At 33.3% G+C, this 22,504-nt stretch overlaps 1 protein-coding gene across 4 annotated transcripts in view; it reads left to right on the top strand.

Moving 5' to 3' along the window:
• Positions 1 to 22,504, top strand: part of RFX3 (regulatory factor X3) — a 311,034-nt gene that overhangs the window by 224,175 nt on the left and 64,355 nt on the right. For all 4 annotated transcript variants that reach the window (XM_023213193.1, XM_023213190.1, XM_023213191.2 and 1 more), the window contains 3 exons: positions 5,372 to 5,553; positions 10,330 to 10,449; positions 21,488 to 21,609. In XM_023213193.1, the coding sequence (XP_023068961.1) occupies positions 5,372 to 5,553; positions 10,330 to 10,449; positions 21,488 to 21,609 (424 nt within the window). The remainder of the gene's footprint in view (positions 1 to 5,371; positions 5,554 to 10,329; positions 10,450 to 21,487; positions 21,610 to 22,504) is intronic.

Here is a 22,504-nt window from a genome sequence, read left to right on the forward strand (position 1 = left end):
TCGTAGATACTCGCTAAATATTTGCTGAATGAATTAAAAGAAACAATAAAAGGGATCAGGCCTTATGTTACCTTCATTGTTTTAGGAATTCTAGGATGCCATTGCCAATCATGTGTACATTTATTTGGAGACTCATATTCATTGTATTGTTTCTTTTGTTTTCAAGTTTGCTTCTAGTAGATGTATAAGTGAACATCGTTGGTAAAGGGTGGTCTTGTTCTGGTATTCCATCTGAGTAAAGAATATATGGCCACTCTGTTATTTCTCTACAAGCAGCCTTCAGTTTAAGAGTAAATAACTCTTTTTTTCTCTAAACAATCTCATCTTTTAAAAAGTTCTTGCCAAGAGTGACATTATTTGTCTCCTGGTATTTTAGAATGGTACTTTGTATTTGGCTTTACAGAATTCTATTAGTATGATAATTTTTTATTTAAATATTTTTGTTTCTTTTTTTTATATATGAAGATGCTGTAGGTAAGTGATGTATAGTCTGCCTAAATCAAATTTGAATATCTAATTCTTTTCATTGCAGACTTAAGATTATTTTATACTTTTTCTTGGTGTTAATTAATACAAATTAGTATTTAATGGTTGTGGTGTGTTCACTTATTTACAAACTACTTATTTTACATTGTGAATTTGAATTCAGAAGTGTTGTTAATTGTCCCCAATAATCGCATAAAACTTAAGGTTGTACATTTCTTTAAAATTCCATTGAAAGTTTATGAAAAGCTCTAGCCATCTTTTTTATGTATTTCTCACAATCTGGCAAATAATTACTTCATGTTGTTTGCTGGTTTTAGCTACCAAAATACATTCAGCTCAAAGCAAAACCTTGTTTTTTACTCACTTTTTGTTGACTTTGCTGTATTGTAAATATAAGTTATTACAGAAATAAGGCCTGTCAAAATGCATATCATTAGTAAACTGAAATAAAAATGAATCCTAATGGGTAATAATCCATCTGGGAAAAAATGACAAATGTTACATTTAGATGTTAATTGGGCAGTGCAATATTTGTTTATTTTTATTTGTCAATCAGGATTTCCCTTTGGGAAAAATAGCAACCATTCATCTTTAATCTATCTTGATTAATACAGATTAAATGCAGAGGTTGAACGATGCAGTTATCTTGGTTTCCACCCTTAAATGATTGTATGTTAGTTCATTAGTAGAATAATCAAGTTTTAAACATAAAGGTTAAAAGTTCCTGTGTTATTTTATGGGCTTTTGAAATAATTCCTTGTTATTTTATGGGTTTTTGAAGTCAGGAAACATTTTACAAGACATTTTATAAAAGAGCAAAACAAATAATAGTTGTTTTGTTCTAAATTGCTGAATGTTAAGATTGGGGAGTACAAATGTCCAAATACATTGTATTAAAGACAAAACCCAAGGAAACAATATTTAACAGGTATTAACTTCCCTTGGGTAGCTCATGGAGCCTGTGCCTTTAGGTTGCACTTAAACTTACACAAAAACTTAACTGCCAAGTTTCTCTTACAATCAAAGTAATGCTTTCTAATACTATGTTTTAGACACAAATGTCTGATTTATAATTCCGTCACCGTATCAAAACGTAAAAGTTAAATACTGGCATATAGGATGGAGATTATAATCCCCAGTCACATCTCAAAAGTCTTATCTGGTGGATCCTTTTAAATCAATTTCTGTTAATACAGTGAATTTCTAGGAGATATAGCCCGAGGTGGGGCAGTTGTTGGCAGTCTTCCTAGCTGGGACCTGCAGGGCTACAGCAAATCCATCTCCATCCTTTCAGGGCTTTTACCTCCACTTGACTTCCTTATGCTCTCTCAACCTGCTCTCCAGGCATCTGGCAAGGAATACAGTTCCTGTTTCTTCGTACATCGGGTGGGGAACAAAACGTAGCTTTGCTAGTGTCAAAGTAATAGTCATCAAAATACCTGTTCTTGTACCATTTTTCAAACTAACTAGCGATTTGTATGAATATATATGTATATGCATGTATACATGTAAACAGTTTTTTTGAACTAGTTTGGAAATGAAGAAGAAGTTAAACAGAATTAAACAGAATTTCTTCAGTTTAAGAATGTAAACTATATAAGACGATCAATCAGCTTATAAAACAGTGCAGATTTGTTGACTTACCTAGCCATTTCAGAGGCCTGCCTAGCCAATCCAGTAAAAGGTTCACTTCCTGTAAATTATTCAATTGGGATATAAGTAGTATCATTTAGGCTTCTAAGTAGTTTGTACCAATGTTTGCTATAATTATCTCACTATTTCTGTGGAAAGTTTTCTTTATTAAGAGTGGACTGATTAACATATATATATATATATATAAATGTAAAAAAATATATATATATAAATGTAAATATATATATATAAATGTAAATATACCATTGGACTCAAAATATTTTACATTAAACATTAATATTTCTACTAACTTTTACTTTTATAAAAGGTAATTTATTACAGTATCCTTCAAATATTCTATTACTGGATTTTCTTTTTCAAATTTTGTGGTACAATTTTTAATCTACAAGATAATTCCTATGATCATGAAAAATAAGTAAGCTCTCATTTTTACATATTTGTCTTTATTTTTAAGTAATTAAATGATGCATGAAGACTAGTATACAAGGAGGGCAGTTTTTAAAATGTTTTATTTGTTTCTGGTTAATTAAAATTATTTTTATTTGCTTTTATCAGACTAAAATTACATTAATCTGTTTTTATTATTTGTATACTTTCGGTTGTAAAGTTCATATTATAATATTGACTAATTCCGTTTCTGAAAAAAATGCCCTTTAAATTAAGATTTTTCTATATAGTATGTCTTCTGTTCATTAGCAGAGGAAGTAATATTGATTTCTTCACTCAGAAGAAATCATACTATTATACCTTTGACAATATGCATTATTTTATGAGGATATGTAGATGTACATACAAACATATCTTTGGCGTTTTTAACTTACACATATTGTGTGTCCCATGCATTTTTAACTTACACTGTTCCATGCTTGTGGATGTGGAAACTTCATTAGTTTAGTTGAAAAATACTACTCTGTTTCAAAAAGTATTTACATTTTTTATGTCTGCCTTTCCAGAATTTTTTTCTTTCATGTCTTCTTTATAGTCCTTTATATCAAGAACCTGTATGCCTTTCTTTAATACATTAAGACTGCCAGTAGAAGGTGGTCAACCCTTGCTCTGTGTAGTATATGTACACAAAACAAGAACCAGCACTGTTGTACAATACAGCTCACCAGGACTGCCATAACATCACTCAAGTGCTTCCCAATCTCAATCATTTTACCAAAGCATGTGGATGAAATATATGAATCAGGATTTTATTACTGCATTTTATGTGTAGTCTCCCTCAGCTATGCTCAAAACTAATAAAGTCTTAAAACTAAAAAAAAACATACACACACTAAAGATACATGCTCTCCCACTGTTGTAGGCAAAATACTAATTTGAACCTCATTCAGTAACTTAATTTCCCAATCAGACTGCCTTATCTCTTTTACACTAAATGAATATGTGTAGTAAACCTATTCTGTGTGTCACTTAGAATACTCAGAAATCATGTTTAAGTACCCCTGGACAACTTGTTTTCTGACAATCAGGTTCCAGATGATTCATAACAAAATAGTTCTTTTGGCCTGTAATACTTTTATGTCATTGTAAAAATGAATGTTTATTTTGTGTAATCTTTTTAAACTTGTATAGGACAGCCTTGTATATATTAAGAGGTGTTATGGATGTTTAAATGTGCATATTCATTCCTATATGTGCCCTGTGAAGGACTTCAAGTCTTTCTGATCAAAATTTGAATTTTATTTTTAAAAGTACTCTGGTTTGTCTTGTAGATTTGGTGGCTATGTTTTGTAAGCCAACTATCAATATGGGTTTAATGACATACGTTTAATTACATAAACATCGTGTAGAAATATTTGACATTAAAATGGTTTTTGGAAATTAGTTGTCATGACTAAAGTCAGTAATTCTGAAAATATTTTTAATGAATTTTTAAATTAAAAGTCTGAAAATTCAGGTTCTAAGTTTGATTGCAAATCTTAAAATATGTAAGCAAAATGGAGAAATTTTTTATTTATTTAAATGTTCATATTATCATTTTTAGCATTTCTTTGGAAATTCCTAGAGGACAAGGATGAGATCACATTCATTTTTGCATCACTAGGCACATTACCTGGCTCATGGATAAATGAATTCTTTTGAATTCTTTGGCTTCTAAAATTTATATTAACTTGAATTGTGTGTTAAATGTCAGCTCTTTATTACACCTGTCTTATACATGGCATGAAAATTTTTTTTTGAGACAAGTAATATGAAATATTTACTGCTTTTGTGAAACGTTGGTCTGGAGTAATCAGGATATGTGAATTGGAAACCAGACTCAGGCATGGAAACAATATGTGACTTTGAGAAAGTAATTTAAGTCTATTTCAGTTCTCCTTTTATAAATAAATAAATGAACAAAGAATTTAATTTTGCTAATGTTAAAATTCAATAATACAGACTTGGATTCAATTTTCTAAAATTTTCTTGTACATTCAGTGCTTTAAAGATTTTTTTTTTTGTAACGTACACAGGACAACATAAAACTTTAAAATGTGAACATAGACTGAAAAAGTATTGCAATACCCACTACCATTGCAGTGTGCCTTCCAAAATTATGAATAAACACCGTTTTGAGGCAGAAAAATTCAAATGGTTGTAATAAATGATTCATTTTCGTTGCATGTAAACTCTTTGCCAATGTCTAGTTTTCATTTGGGGAAAAAATGACTGAATGTTGTCCTTTCTGCTTTCAGAATCTGTCGCAGTAGACCATATTGTTATTTTCTAGTGGTTATTTGGGATAAATAAATTAAAATTCTATAAAAATGAATATAACTTTAATATAAACACTCATACCAGGCAGGCTGCTGTTCATGTGTTATAACAAGCCAACACTAAAGACATCCTATGTACCATGCTACCAGGCTTGGTAACATGTTTTGTTCCGTAGCAATTATATTTCTGATATTTATGAGCAGTTAATGGGATTATTTGAACTCCTTGAAATGGTATCTATTTTCAAAATTGCAATCAATACAGAGAAAATTAGTATGTCTCTACGTGTGCTTGAATATTTGAAGAAATGGATATTGTCTGAGATCCTTAGTGATGTTCAGCTATTTACAGTGTTTCTGAGCATTTTCAAAGGTAGATTACCAGCTTCTGAATTACAGTAGTTTACTCTATCATAAGACTTGATGAAGAACTTCTAAGTATTTCTGTATGTTACGTTTGCAGTGTCTTGTAGAAATTTTGGCAAATTATGTGATTTGTCTGTGTTTACTGTGTCTTATTTCCCTAGCTCCAGTGGCTGTTGGACAATTACGAGACAGCAGAAGGAGTGAGCCTTCCCAGAAGCACTCTATACAACCACTACCTTCGACACTGTCAGGAACACAAACTGGACCCAGTCAATGCTGCCTCTTTTGGAAAATTAATAAGATCAATTTTTATGGGGCTGCGAACCAGGAGATTGGGCACTAGGTTAGTATTGAAAAATAAGATAATAAACTAATCTCTCTTTTTCAAACTAGAGCAAGTCAGTATATTGTTTAAACAAAAGTACTTGATTACAGACAATATATAAGTAAATACGTAGAATGAGCTCAGTTTATAACATCCCCAGGAAAAGGAAAGGACGTTATTCAGTGACTATTTCCAAGCCAGAATTATATGTTGTCTAAAACATTAACCGAGCAAAGCTTTGAGAAGAGCTGATTCTCAAACTACATAGAAATTAGCAGACCAACCTGTTAATGCAAGATTTGCATGTGGTGCTTTAAGACACACACAAACACATACACACACACACACATAAAAAATGTATTCTCTTATTGAAAGAAATCATACATTTCTTGTATGATGCATTAAGTGACAGTAAATGGAAAACTATGTATCTCTTAACTCTTGAAAACTTATATTTGTCTTTATAAATAATTGTTCGGTTAGAGTAAGAAACTAAAGCAGAGTTTTTTCATTTGATTTCTGGAGACCAATTAAAAATCATTTGGTAAACTTGCAATATAGTGTTTAAATTCCTCAGTGATAAGATAGTTGTATTTTACCTCTTATTAGCCCCTACTATTTTTTCTGCTCTTAACGTAAAACCATATGTGTGTGGAAGGAAAAGCATAGTATAGTTCAATTGAATTGAAAGAATGTGAAGAAGAAGTTTCTGGTTTTTCTTCCTTTGGAAATAAATATGAGTGTTTTCACCAACCGAAACATCATGAAAAGAATACTTAGAACTCTGGAGCTTCGTTTTTGTCTTTCCATATTTCTATAAATTATCATAAGATAATTATTTTAAGTAGCTGGACAGAAGGCTATGGATGTTTTTAATTTCCTAAATCTTATAGAAATCATATAAAAAGTTAAAATAGAGATACTATACTATGCAACATTAGGTGATTTACCCTTAATTAGCTATAAAGCACAACTTCAGAGTATTTTAGCAAAGAGGTTTTTTTTGTTTGTTTTTTTTTTCTTTGTTTGTTTTTTTGAGATGGAGTCTCATTCTGTTGCCAGGCTGGAGTGCAGTGGCACAGTCTCTTCACTGCAACCTCCGCCTCACAGGTTCAAGTGATTCTCTTGCCTCAGCCTCCCAAGTAGCTGAGACGACAGGTGTGTGCCACCACATCCAGCTAATTATTGTATTTTTAGTAGAGATGGGGTTTCACTATGTTAGCCCAGATGGTCTCCATCTCTTTGGTGATCTACCTGCCTCGGCCTCCCAAAGTGAAGAGTTTTTAATCTTAATAAAATAAGCACAGCCTTAGTAATTGACTTCATTAAAAATGTATACCAAAAAGAGGAGTGAGTGTTGTGGGGAGAAAAGATTGATCTTTTTCTCACCATCACAAGACTCATGGCTAGGACCCCTATAGCAAAAGATTAACAAGAGAAAAGCATACAAATTTGTTTAATATAAGTTTTACATGACTGGGTGCCTTCAGAAATGAAGGCCCAAAGAAACATAGAGAACTGTATGTATTTTGTGCAGTCTGATGAAGTGAATAGTTCTGGAGAAACATGATTGGACAGAAAGGAATATGATCTAATGGTTCTAGAGGTATGATCTAACGGTTCTAATCTGGGGGAAACTAAGCAAGGCCTGTTTTGTTTTGTTTTTGTTTTTGTTTTATTTTTTGAGAAGGACTCTCGCTCTGTAGCCCAGGCTGGAGTGCAGTGGCCTGATCTCAGTTCACTGCAACCTCTGCCCCCTAGGTTCAAGTGATTCTCCCTGCCTCAGCCTCCTGAGTAACCCCGGTTACGGGCGCCCCCCACCCACCCACCACGCCCAGATAATTTGTGTTTTTAGTAGAGATGGGGTTTCGCCATGTTGGCCAGGCTGGTCTCAAACTTCTGACCTCAGGTCATCCGCCCGCCTCGGCCTCCCAACATCCTGGGATTATAGGCATGAGCTACCGCACCCGGCCCAGCAAGACCTGTTTGTTCAGATTTTTCTGCATCCCTGTGTCTTCAAACGTAAGAACGTTCTTTTCTGCAAGGTATAGGAGGACCCCTCTGGAGTGAGGGTCCCATAACCTATTTTCAGGAGAAAGTAAGCTAGGTTTTATGGCCTGCTTCAGAGCAGAAGGAGTGATGGGAATTTTTTCTAGTTTCTGTGGCCTGCTTCTGTTGTTTCCTCAAATGCCAAGGTGCCATAGTTTGGGATAGCATGTCCTAAACCCCTTCACTGTCTCAGTTTTATGAGATTTACAAGGCCTGTATGTATTCAAAGCATGAATTATTGCTTTCCGGTTGCATTTTAAGTGATTATACAGCTTTTAGATTGCTGAAGGTTTAGCTCTCTCATAAATATGTTTCCTTCTTTCAATACTTCAAAAGATAGTATATTTTAAACTGAAGAATATGATTGTCTATTCACACTAAAGGAATAGCTTTCATTCCCTTGAGAAAAGCTTTTTGTTTCTATAGTATTTTTTTTCCAAAACCACAAAAATCATTATTTGGGGACCTAACCTCCTATCTCCTAGCTAGTGGCTCTGTAGTTATGCATACTGTGCCAATATTTTGAAACTCTGGGCTTTATTCAACATTCTAATAGCTGTATTGTTGTGCTTCTTTTGTTACTGAAAGGGATTTCAATGGGTCCTATTTTGAGGCTCCGTTCAAACCTTGAAACACATCTTTAAAATAGAAAGGGACAAAATTGGGGTTGTTTGGTTTTGTGAATGGGTAGAATCCATGCTCTGTAAGTACATATTGCAATATTGCAGCTTTTACTTTCTGATGTTCTGGGTTCCTCCCACCCCCCACTATGTAACAATTATGAATTATGTCTCCTGTTTTTTTTTTTTTTTTAATTGTACGTAGTGTTTGCAATTAGGTTTGTGAAGCAAAGCCTAGAAAAATAAGGAGAAAATAAGTACTATCGAGGGAGTTTAAAGAAATGAAGTGTTACGAAGATAGAATTCTAATGTAGAAAAACTGGCAATTGTAGGAGTAAGGTACTAGACATTCTTTCTACCATAGAAACTGTTTTGCGTTTACTTTCTACTCCTAATCCAAGGAACAGATGGAAAATTAATGTAAATCATGAGGCAAACTAAATCAAATACTTTTTTTAAAAAGTGAACTATATGTAAAACTATTATTAATATTATCCATAAATAAAATAATCTGGTGAAACCACTCAAACCAGAACCAGATCTTTTCTAAAGTTTTTGGACCTAAGTAAACAAAAAGTAAATCAAATCACAGTTTTAAACAAAGGCAAATAAAAAGGTACCTTTTGTCAGATCCCATGTCTAAGTTAAGTTTGAGTAAAGAAGACCATGGATATGCTTCTCTCACCCAGCCATTCCCAATGAAATAAAAAGAACCTCTTCCTCCCAACCCAACTAAAATGTTAATTTGTAGGAAAGGCACCCCATCTATTTGAGGTCTCACAAGAGAGACGTCATTTTCCTCTGTAGTTTTGTCTTGTGAGTAATGCCTCCTGCTTCCTACCCTACCTCCACTCCCTACTGTCCTCCAGTTTGTACAGGAGAACACCACAAATTGGGTATGTGGAATTTTTTGGTTTGGCTTATTGCGCCTTTCTGCAGTGGATTTTCGAAACAAGATCTAATCTCTGCAAGTGGAAGGCCTTTCTTTACGGGCATTAAGTTTCTTTATCTGCTTTATTGTGCTGAAAGCATGTAGATATTTGGATGCCCTGCATTTTTTTTAAACTAGCAGTATAATATATGTAATATGATTTTAATGTCTTCAAATATATATAAGGTTCATTTAATATATGTTTTTAAATCTTGGAAGTACAATTCTGCCCTATTTTTATAAAAAATACTTAATCCACACTCTTCTTGCATTTCTTTTTGTAAATGTAAGAACAAATTGGAAAAAGCACTGATGTATTACTATATATGGACTTGTGAAAAACTACTATTTTCTCTTTGCAAGAATTTACATATTTAAGATGATATTTTGCAAGAATTTGCAAATTCCATTCAGAGTAAAAGTTTATCATTTCTAATAGCAAACATGGTCTTTCTCAGGAACATGGCGAAATTGTGACATTTTTATTCCAGGTGGGAATTTGCCATTTTCATAGAGAAATTTCCCCATGTCTGTTGTGACAAATCCTATTTAGCCTGCAGAACTGATACAAATCCATAAAAACAGAAACTAATAAAATGTGTTTCAAAATCAGTAGATTAAAGACTTACTTTCTTTTTAGGTTTCAAAATATTAAGTAAGTCTTTACCACAACATTTTGTAACAAACAATTAAGTTATCTTACTTCATCATCACTGAAGTAAAGAGAAAAATGCCGAACTTATCCAGGAAAGTAGAATTAAGATTTTTTTTCTTTATTCTGTGTGCATACTTTACAATAAATACGTATTCATTGACTGATTTTTGTGGGCCTGTTAACTAGTTTTTACTGGCTAAAAACTTTTGTCCTATCTTTACCCTTCTTAACTAAATTTAAAATGGAAATTTGAAAATGAAATGTAATTTGTATGGAACAAATGGACTGTTTGACTAATATTTAAGTGAAAGTTTATAAACAAATATTTTTAGCAGGTTGATTTAGAATCTTATTTTGATTCTTCAAATTTTATCACCATAAAAACATAGAAGTATTCAGAACAGGTTAATCTTAAATATATAATATTAATATACTGTTTTTACCAAATTTTTCCAAGTGTGAAGTTTAATGGACATCCCATGTGATTAATATTAGTTTGACTGACTTTTGTTTCTAATGTTTCTCGTTCGTTAATGAAGAGGAAACTCCAAATACCACTACTATGGGATTCGTGTCAAGCCAGATTCCCCTCTTAATCGTCTGCAAGAAGACATGCAGTATATGGCTATGAGGCAACAACCCATGCAGCAGAAACAAAGGTAGACTCTGAAGTTATCGTTGATATGTCCAAGCTATGTATTTCTTAGTTGTTCGGGTCTCCTGTTTTCTGAACAAATACCTAAGTATAAAAGAATGTTCTTATTGTTGGCATGCTTTCACTATGGATAGTTCTTAAATATGGTTTAGAATTTCAGTGATCCCACCTGTTTTCCAAATTTTTAAAAATTACTTATCAGTCAGCCTGTTTGGTCCCTTTTAAGTGTGACATCCCAAACTGTTCAGACAGGGAAATGAAACACAAACATAAGGAGCAAACCCAAGCAAATACCAACTGGAGAAATTGGTTTCAGTATTCATGAGCTTCTGACTTGCTATTCTGCACATCCTTCAAGTCATTATTTTTGACACAGTATGAATTTTTGCAGAATGTTTGGGATGTCTTACATTTGCTTTGAATCCAACTTTCATAGATACAGAATTGCTGATATTAGAGTTGTAAGAGATCTCAAGCATTCATGAATGGATGGATGGATGATGGATGGATGGATGTATGGACAGATGGATGGATGAATAGAATCATAGATCTTAGAATTGAAAAATATGTTAGTCTAGTCTGGCCTTAAAACCTAATGACAATCAAAGCATTAATAGTCTCTGTTTTTTCAGATGAGTCCCAGAGAGGCTAAATGATTTGCACAAGCCCATAATGAAGTTGCATAGCCAAAAGGGCCTTCTAGTCCCATGTGACTTATGTCACAATTTAGAGTAAATAAAATGAAAAAATCCTTTCCTCTTTACCAGCATAGCTCAACCAAGACAGTAGTTATGATTTTTCTTTTCAAGTAGCATGCAGAATTAGGTAGGAGAAAGGAGGCCTCTGCATAGGTCCCAACGTAATGATCTGTAGTGATTAGTTGCCTTGGCCACATCTCCCCATCCATGCTAGTTCACTCAGAAGCATTAACTCTAAGATAATGTCAGAGAAAAGAATGTATCACACAGTAATTGTATACTATTTAGTCAGCCAATACTGATTGAGTCTGTACTGTGTGTTAAACCCTGCATGCAGAGATAAGACACAGTTCTTATGTTTGAAGAGTTAAAAAATTAGAAGGGGAGGCACATGGAGAATGGGAAAAAAATGGAATGCAGTCTGGGAAGTGCTGAAATAAAACTTTGATCAAGGAACTATCACAATACAGGAGAGTTTTCAGGAAACTCTGGGAGAAAGGGAGATTGGGAAGTTTCTAGAGAAAGTGCTATTTGAGTAGGAAGTTAGAAAATTCATAAAAAGAGAAATACTGAAGCAGAAGGAAAATTCACCTAGGGGTGAAGTCCATGATGTCTGTGGTAAATGGTCCATGATATATTTAGTGAGGTTGGTATTACAGAAGGAGAATCAAGGAGTTGATTGAGTAGTTTAGTGGGAGATGAGATCTTAAAAGTAGTTTGGATCATATATTAAGGGATTTGCTTGTATGTAAAGCTAATAAGTTTGTTCTTTGTGCAGAACGTAGCTTTGAAGCTATGTAAGGCTTTGAAGCAAAACAATGAAACTTTGATTTTTTCTAGAGAGATGACTTTTTGATTTTGGGCAAGACATATTTAATGGAAAGAGACTGGAGGTAAGGATACTTGTTAAGTGGTTTTTTAACACAGTCATAATTTCCAGTGTAAGTTTACCAGACTGAAGACTCAGTTCAAGATTGGCTATTATATAAAAGGTATCTTAAAGGTTTTAGATTTTTTTATTACAGATTCTCAATCTTATTTTTTAATTGCTGATTCTTATTTTTTGATGTATAGCCAGTGAAAACTAAGGTCTCTGAAAAAAATAATAAAATAAATTGTAGACTAGTACCTCATAGAGTTGGATAGTACCTCATAGAGTTTGTGTGAGTTGCAATAAATTGTTACTGTTTTGGGTTATGATTGCTTTTTGCATCTGTTAATGGCAGCACTTATAGCCTTTACTTTCTGGTGTGATTTCTGCACTCATGCATAGCAGCAGTACACAGTGGAGATGATGGTGAAATCAAGAAAAAGAAAGTTTGCTTCAGAAATAACATATACTCAAACTTAAGTATGAATAAAAACTTAATAAATTATACCTAAGAATTAAAGCCCATTATTTGACTGCAAGGAATCTCCTGTGATTTAACTATAAGGAATTCTAGCAAGCTTTCATAGAAACAGAAGCCTTCAAGGGACATTCTTTATAAAAAACCTGAGTTACATAAGTAAAGCCTAGGACTTTCTGTGGTCTCCTCATGAAACAGATTCTATAAAGATTAGCAAGCCATAAAAACCCCTACCTTCTCAGGATAGTGGTACTTGAGTTTGGAACAGATAAAATATGGAGACGTTTTGAGAAATGATATAAAAATCTCAGTAGTATTAATGTGAAAGAAACAAAAATGTGAAAGAGCCATAAAAGTACTGAAACTTCCTTTAATTTGTTGGGTTTTTTTAATGATACAAGTTTAGGATTATAGACAGTTGGTCTTAAAATGGTATCTTGCTAACTGATTGCAGTGTTAGTGTTGCCAATTGCATGGGCCTCTCTTATAGGGCAGCAGGAGTCTTCTGTGGTCTCTCTGAAGGAATCTGTTCACTGACAACACTGATTAGCCTTAACTGAAACCAATTACCCTATTGTGCAGAAATATTTAAACAGGAAAGAAGGAGTTTCTTTTCATGGGTGTGTACATAGGCTAATTTAAGAATATCTGTTGAAAACAATGGGAAAAGAACTTCTTAAAATATATTTTGTGGCTTAAAAAAATTTTTAATGATTTCAAAATTCAAATGATTCTACTGAATACAGTAAAAATTATGTAAAGAGACTGCCAGTCTCAAAATACAAATGACATGTGAAAGGTTTAAAGTATAAAATAGAAGATATTTCAAAATATTCACATGATTTGAATACTTGAAGGTTTATTCAATGTATCCATGTGTGCTTATCTTTCTTTTTTTTTTTTTTTTTTTTTTTTGAGACAGAGTCTCGCTCTGTCGCCCGGGCTGGAGTGCAGTGGCCGGATCTCAGCTCACTGCAAGCTCTGCCTTCCGGGTTTACACCATTCTCCTGCCTCAGCCTCCGGAGTAGCTGGGACTACAGGCGCCTGCCACCTCGCCCGGCTAGTTTTTTAGTATTTTTTAGTAGAGACGGGGGCTTATCTTTCATAATGTAGATTTATGTTTTATATGTTATAGTGAAGAAATGCAAGTCTATGCAGTTATTATTTTGTTAATTAAATTTAACTTTTGGAACTCAATTTGTACCTTTTTCTCATGAATTTGAAATTATTGTTACTGTAGGGATAATAGTGATTATTGTTTTTATATAGCTCACAATTTCTTGAGCTCTTTTATGTAAGGTGTCACTTGAAGGTTTGATAGGGTGGTAGAGGAGATCTCCATTTATCTATAAATCCAGTTCCCAACAATACAACTGTATGGAACATAGCCATGAGTCTGAAAATAAATGTAAACAACTTCTGATTAGAAAGCAGATTGTCACAGAGCCTGCAGTTTCACTTAGTTGAAAAGATGAAGCCATTCTCAAGCCATTTTACCTAAAATAAAGGAGATTAGAACCCACTTGGTTCACAGACAATCATGAACTATGACAGCTGGCAAGAAGAAATACAAGTAGACAGGCTCTTCTGTTTACTTTAAAGTTATTCAGTACAACAGTTTGTGGACACTTCGTGGAGGGGCAAATCGACCTAGGCACTCCAGTAGATACTTCAAATATCACTCTATTGACTAAAATCTAGCCTAACACAATGTAACAACTGCTTTGCATATTGATGGCATTATGGGTAATCAAGGAGAGGTAAAATACTATGGTTAAGGAGGCAGGAGAATGTGTAACAGTTTTTCTAAAAAAATCTATTGAAAATACTTCATATGAAAATAATTTTTTTGCACTGAAATGAGGTGATCTTCAGTTTTTGATGAAATTCACTCATGGACTAATTTGTTTACCCTAATTTAGATAATAAGTAAGTTAGATTATTTAGAGCAAAAAGGAGATCAGTAATTTCCAGCTCTCCAAACCAAGTATAATGTTTGCTGCAGTTTATTTTTAATAATGAAAAGAAGTACATAGAGAGTATTGACACATATATTTTAGATATTTTTCCAAATTCCAGTAGTGAAAGCCAAATGCTTTTGATAATGTGCTTGGCTGTGTTTGATCCCAGTAGCCGTTCTCAAAATATTAAATGTCATTTGTCATTTCTTCAACAAATACTTATCAATTGTTATTTGCATAATAATCTGTCAATCACATCTAAAAGACATAACACAGAATCATAGAATGTTAGAGATGGAAGGAAGAGATCACCTAGTCCAACTTACCCTCTTAATGAGAAACTGAAGTCCATAAAGGTTAAATAACTTATCCACAGTCATATAGCAACCAGGATAAGAACGCTTGTCTTTATTCTCACAAGAATTCCACCCTCAAAGAGGTAAGATAACCCAAACAGAAACACACATGTAATAAAATTTTTGCATATGAAATAAAGGGAGAAATCACATTCTAATGAGTATGTTTGAAGTAATTGAGGAAATGTGCCACCTCCTGCCTCTTTTCATAGTCTCTTCACAGCAATTGGATTCTGTGAAAGAATAAACCTTTCTTTGACAGGATGTGAAGTAAGAATGTCACTAAGAAGAGAGGTCATTTGGAAAGATGGTACAGCAAGGCTACTTTTGTTTTGGCTGTAGATAGATGTAAAAGCATGCATGTTCTTTTAGAAGTGAGAGGAAATTTAAGAACTTTTATCATTAGATGGCCTTTCTTAATATAGGGTTCAAAGACTAGTTAAATGAACCCTATATTTAGAATTGGAAAATGGGGAATTGAGTACAGACTACATGGGCACTTCTACAGAGTGTATGAGTTAACCTCACTGAGCCTCAGTTTCTTCATCTGCAAAATAGAAATTCATAATAGACTATCTCACAGATTGTTTTGAAGTTCAAGTGGAATAAAGTATCTGAAATTTTGTTTAATAACTGAAAGTGTCCAAGTGTTAGATAATTGTTATTGGGATCATTATTATACGATGAGTACTGGAGAAAAATATCTTTCTTATGGAATATTTAGTGTTTTGGAGGAGAGTGAAGCCTGGCAGTTGGTCAGATTGGGCTTCCGTTTCTCTATACCTCTAGGCTAGTGGTTTCTAACTTTGATTGATGTTAATAGTTTATCATTCCTTTCCTAGACATTAATGCATGCCCTGGGGTCATTACAGAGTTAAACATCTAGTGCTAGTAAATTGCTCTGAAGCAGCTGAGGGAGGCAGGAGTCTTTAGTGAGAAAATAATCAGGTGCCTGTGTAATTGGCTTTTGGATACAACTAAGGAATGTTGGCATTAAGATATTTAATGTTCACCATGCCACTGCTCTTGTCCCTGATGTAATAATCATCTTTTCCATTGAAGAGAGGAGAAACATAAATAATCACAACTCAGTAACTACCAAACTATAGTAATTTATGTAGTTTGTTAATAATAAGTCACCACTTATGCTCCTAAGTAGTATTTATTGAACATTTAAAATGTTTTTCAGTAAACACATTACATGCAAGATCTCATTTGGCAATTATATTGTTACTTACTAATAAGGAAACTGAGGACCACTTAATTTTGCTGTTTTCAAGAAACTCACTAATTTATTCTTTCCTAGATAGAGCCTCAGATGCCTTTTTTGTTGTTGTTGTTATTGTTTATCTCTTGGCATCAGATAAGATTGTCATTCTCTAAATAAAGAAGGTGGGAAAGGGTAAGAGATAAAAGAAGTGTCATGCATACTTGTAGCAAGAATATATCAGTTCTATATTGCTAACCATAAACCACCTATGCTTAGAGGACTCAATGAAGAAATTCATGAGATCAGGCAATCATGTCTTTCTCTTTCAGCACTGCATCCTCAGCACCTGGGAGAGCTCTAAGCACATTGTCAGTGCTCTCTAAATATTTGTTGAATGAATGACCCACAACTCTGATTTTCGCCAGCAGCTTCAACCGCCTCCTTTACCTGCTGCAGTTAACATATAGCCCATTTCAATTTAATTGTTTCCACCTCTTCTTGCCCAATTATAGATGTAAAGCTAATGAAGAGACAAATAGAGAGCCACCAATAAGAATTGAAGAGATGGAATACCTATATTAACCAGCAGGGTTGATGTTAAAAGTCATTTGGATGTATTATGAATATATTCAGTGTGACATCAAAGTTAGTTACTATTCTAAAAGAATGGAACTCTTCATATTTACTATTTTCTTCTGATCTATTAGTGTTTATATCACTTGGTTCATTTCAGACATGAAGTCATGTAAAGACTTTCTGGGACAGTTTTTTTCCAAAGAAGATTACAGTATTCCAGTAGAAAATTCTAGCCTCCTGCCCTTGTTCTGAGCTCAGTATTTCAATTTATTCATGCAAATAAAATGATTGTGTAATTTCTGGAATTACAAAACATAATGATGACTCCTTTTGCCTGTACAGTTTATATTTTGTGTTTTGCATGTGCATTTTTCAGCCATTTTGAAAGGATTTTCCAAATGTTTCATTTAATCTGTTGAAAATCCTTCCACCTGGTGTTGTTATTGAATGTAATGGTAAATATGTACCATTCTTGCCTTCCATTGGTCTGTTTTAGTATCCATGTGTGTGGGGATTGACAGAATATTACTTTTACAATAGAGTTACAACTCTCCAAGTCCTAAATGGCAGCTATGACTAACCCCATGGAGGAAGATTCCTAATTATTTTCTAATTTTTCTGTGTTAGTGACAGGTTTTATGCATTCAGTCAGCTATTAAAGCATTAGAGTTTCTTTTATTTCTTAATCATTAACAACTTTAGCACTGATTGCCCATAGAGTTGCAAGCTGTTAAAATTATCATTTGCCTCTTACTAATTTTGAAACCAGGAGCTGTTTCATTATTTGATAAAGCACAGGTCTTTCTCAGAGCACACACAATGCAAGACTACTAAGAGTTTACTCTGGGAAAACTGAATCTAAAAATAATTAATTTGTAAAGTAAATGGAAGTAAAGGGAGGAAAATACTCTTAAATATTAAAAAATTCAGTATTTTTAAAGGATTCAACAGAAAGGGTTTTTTGTTTGGCTTTTTTTTTTTTTTTCCAACAGAAAGCTCACCTGTTTTTTTAATTTATTATTCTCTACATATGGTAGATTTGATAAAGTTTATGGTGATTATTTTATGAAGAGTATAGAGAGTCAGAAAATCTACAAGTCGTGTTTCAATGCTAAAATGTCAGTTGAAATTCAACCAAGGTTAACATAACGTAGAATTACTATGTGAGCCAATAGAATGTAAAAGACATCTTGGAAAAATTATTTTTATACCCAGCATTTTAAAAACCATGTGCCTATAGTGGCCTACCCATAATACAGTATGTGCTCAATAAATATTTGTTAAATTGATTTGATATATATACAAAATCAGTTGATGATATCATAAAATCAAGCATGTTACCTTAAACATTTATTCATTCATATATATTTATTGTACATTCCAAATATAGTTTATTGAGAAAAATTAAAAATTGATGACTTATTTTATTTAAAATGATGTGTTTTTTAAAAAAATATTTTTTGATGTATTTCTACAACATTGGGCTGAAGGAATCTATTTGGGACCAACAGGCTTCTATGGACTAGGGCTGTACAACCTACTTAAGAAATACCTTAGAGACTTGTTAGAATAACCAGTTCCTAAGCTCCACTCTCAAATATTGTGGGGGTGGGTCTAGGGTGAGCCTAGGCACCTGAATTTTTTGAAAAACTACCTAGATACTGATACGCACTTAGATTTCAAAATCAGTGACATATAATCTACAACCACTGTTTCTGAGAAGAATCACTTGCTACTGGTATTTGTTCAGCCTATTTTTAATGTAATTGTTCTTGACTTCCTGTTAAACGCCCTCCTTCTTTGGGAAGACACAAAATTCTGAGGTGAGGGTAGGGATAGGATATTTTCCTTAGTTAGGGTACCATGAAATTGAGGATCTAGGCTTTCTCAGTCCATTATTTCTGATTTCTGGGGATTTTTTCTAAGTTCTAATCCATTGCCAGAAATACCATGACATGATTCATTGCTTAAAGCAAGAAAAGCAAAAGTTACCACTACCTGGAAGCTCTCTCATACTTACAGGCCCACACTTGCCCTCTTGTACATGAGCTGTATTCCATATTACCTTCTTGATGTCATTCTTTATGGCACAAACCCATCCTAAACTTTGTCCCTCGACCTTTTCCCAGGAGACATAACATATGCTTCTGGCTTGCAGAAGTCCTGTCGCCAAGCAGCCAAGAATGGATGCACATAGTGTGTCTTTGCTCAATCTTTGTCCATCTTTCAATCCACTGTTCACCTTGCTACCCTTACTCTTGTGGTTAGAATGAAAACACTCATTTCCAAGTTCTAATATATCTTCTTTGTTTTTCTTTATTTCTACTGCGTATTATAAAATCTTTTCCTAAGTACTGACCTGCGTAGTTTCTCCAGAATTTACCAACTTACCTCCTTTTTTCCCCGAAAGTTGATCTTGATGCATTTTTCATCTCCCACATAATATAGTTTATCTCTAATTAGTGTTTCCCACTCAGTATCATTAAGTATAATCATATGTTAATTATGATGCATCATGATTTTGATTCCTTATTAAAAATATAATCTCTCCTTTCATTAGGAACTTCCATTTGCAATACTAACAGCTGTCTCCATCTTCCTAAGGAAGCAGACAATCTTGCTTGTAGGCTATAGTCTTCCTAAGCATTGTGTGCAGTTAGATTGTGATGTAACATCTGTCTTTTGAAAACTTAGTCTAAGTGGAATATAAGTCATTTTCTTTTATAGTTAAATTCCATTTGCCCTTGATATTTGTGCCTATTAAGCATCTGTAGTATGTTAAATGCTGTGTAGGACAAAGAAATGTGGGGCAAAGCATAACTGGGCAAAGTCTTGTAATAAATTTACAATCCTGTATTAAAACTTAATGTAATTGAAGTCTATTGGAATTATTTTCATTTTTTCCTTCTCCAGGGTAAATATTAATAATTCAAATTCCTTTAACCACTTTTATTTAAGCTCAATGAATCCCAAATTCCATTAACTTAAATGAAGAAACATGGTTAAACAATTTTAGGCTATTTTATTAATGAGATACAATTCCATAGCTGAAAAGGGGAAGCTAAAATCAATTGAAACTTGGAATGAATCAATAAGGACAAGAAACTTTCCTGAACAAAATAAGGTTTAAAATCATTCAAGTCTGCTACAACAGAATGGTTAGCAACTGCTCTACCATACATGTATACAAAGTGCTTGCTTCATAAAGTTTCTTTGCTTCTCAAAGATGATTCTTTAAGGAGGAAAAAAAATCAGAAAAACGTTAAATTTTTTATAAACAAGACATATCGCACATCACAACACTAACTCTTCTGTTATCTTTGGATATGGCCCCAGTTGTAAAGCACCTCCCAGAAGGTTTTTCTATTAAATAAAAGATTAGGCCTGAGTTCTTTTCTCTCATTAGAAAACAGCAATCAAGTTTTTGGTAATGAGGAGTCATCACTAAAATTATATTCATAAGGATGAAGAGTGCTGTACAGATTTCCAGTCTCTTCCCCCTCTGACTTTATTTTTTGTTTTTCATAGTTGTTTGTAAGATATTGTCACATAAGAAATAAATGTAAATGTCATTATGAGAGATTTGGCAATTTTTTGAAAGTTTCATTTATCTGAGTTGTAATTGATAACATCCAAGATTGATTCATTTCCTAAGGCAAGCTGAGCATTAGTTTGTATGATGTTCTACCGGGTTCAGTCACTTCATATCTGGTGTCAGCATGCAGGCGTCTTTGAGTATGTCCTGTTCATATATTAGGGGCATTGTTATTCATAGTAACTTCATATTAATGATGCAGTTGAATTATATTATCAATGTAGGGGTCAAGTGTCTGGATGGTGAGAATATTAGTTTATTTTGTTTGTAAATATAATTAGAAATAGGGAAAAAAAAGAATGGGAGGCCAGACAGCATAATGTGAATGTTATCTCTAGATAGTAAGTTTATTTTAGATTTTAATTTTTTCTTATACTTTTCTGTTATTTCCAAATTTCTGAAATGAAGAAAAATAAGTGGAATCAGAGAAAAAGAAGAAATTATAGTTGCTGCTTACTTATTTTGTTTTGCTTATCCTAGGAGACTTGGCCAGGTTTTTTTGTTTTTGTTTTGTTTGTTTGTTTGTTTTTGGTGTATGATACTTCTTTTCCAAGACATCTTCCTTCTTCTCCATGCCACTGAAGCACATTTTTTCTCTCTTAGCTGTATGGAAAGTACATAAGTTCGTATGACTAGGATCTAAAGATACATAACTTTAGCTGACTTTGATTCTTCATTTTAATTTGATAAACTCTGTTTGTAGATGGATTCTTGCATATATTTTGCTACAAAATGATGCTTACGGCCTTTGTATTTGAGGATGTTGATAAGTGTCGTGGAGATAAATGTGTTGAGATGCACGAAAGGTTCTAGGAAATATGAAAAACAATATGATAGGATTTGTAGGCTGATCATGTTTTAGAGATATTATCTAATTGAAAGCCATTCATCAACATTTCTCAGGCCTGAGCTCCTACATCATTATTCAGATTAAAGTTCCAATATATCCATTGGCCATTAAAAGTTACTTTCAAGCTGTGTATTAAAACTTAATCATGGACATCTATGCTCCTGCTGTCCAAAGAAATACCTTATAATTCTTTCATTCTTAGGTAAATTTCTGGATTTCCAAAAATGGGTACCCTCCATGCACCCCTTTCCCCATTTTTTCTTTACACAATTGAAAAAAAAATATTGCATTCTAATTTTATGAGACTATCAAGGAAAAAAAAATCCTACAACTATCATGAGACATTAAAGAAGATAGTATGAAACTGAATGCTTTGGGAGTTTCGGGTAGTACAAAAAAGCAAGGAATAATTTGGTTTATTTGTTTTTTTCCATCTAATATTTTTAGGTACAAGCCTATGCAGAAAGTGGATGGGGTTGCAGATGGTTTCACAGGAAGTGGTCAACAGACAGGCACATCTGTTGAGCAAACTGTAATTGCCCAAAGCCAACATCATCAACAGTTTTTAGGTATGTTAAGGTGTAATGCATATTAGTTGCTACTAGGATTTTGAAAAGAGAACAATAGTAGTGTTTTCTCCAAGTGCAATGTCTATCATAGATATCAATGACATAGAAATATTTTTTTGGTGCCAAAATTATGCACATCATATGTGTAACAGCCCTAGTTCATGTCTGCCTTTCGTGTTTATTAGAGCTTATTTTTAAAAATCTCAAGCTGTATAGGACTTTTATGCATATGAATTAAAGACTCATTGCTATGAAATTGTTTTCCAGAATTTGTATTAATTGGCTTTTGTGATCAAAATTATGTTGTTTACTTTCAGTAGTAACTTCAAGTGCCAAAAAGAATTCTCCTTTCTTATGTATAAAGTTACATATGCACAGGCTCAGATTAGAAAAAAAATTTTTATAAACTTTTTAAAAGTAATTTATTTATTTAAATTAACCACAGTACTTTCTTTTTGTAATTTTTTGTAATTTAAAGATGGAATACATGTTTCTTGTTATTGAAAGAGTTAGGAAGAAAAACTTGCATATTCTTCATATTTTTGCCATAGCCAAAGGGGCAAAAAAGTGGCACTTTAATTGACAACTCTTCTAGAGATGAACATGCATATTTTCCATATAACAGGTCAAGATAAGTAGAAGCTATTGGAGAGTGACTGTGTGTATGTGTCTGTGTGTGTGTATATGTGTCTATGTGCACTTTCTGACAAAGATAACTAAAATAGACTCTCAGATTGGAATCATTACTGAAGTTGAAAACGTCATGGCAGCATTTCTTAGACTGAAGTCCTCAGGTTATGTTCTTGGGGACCCTTGGTCATTCAACAAGTATTTTATTTTGTGATTTCACTTCAATTATCATCTTAAAAACTAAGAATATTCTGGATTACTTAGA

This window comes from Piliocolobus tephrosceles, chromosome 14 (genome assembly GCF_002776525.5).
Source record: "Piliocolobus tephrosceles isolate RC106 chromosome 14, ASM277652v3, whole genome shotgun sequence".
Taxonomy (NCBI): Eukaryota; Metazoa; Chordata; class Mammalia; order Primates; family Cercopithecidae; genus Piliocolobus; species Piliocolobus tephrosceles.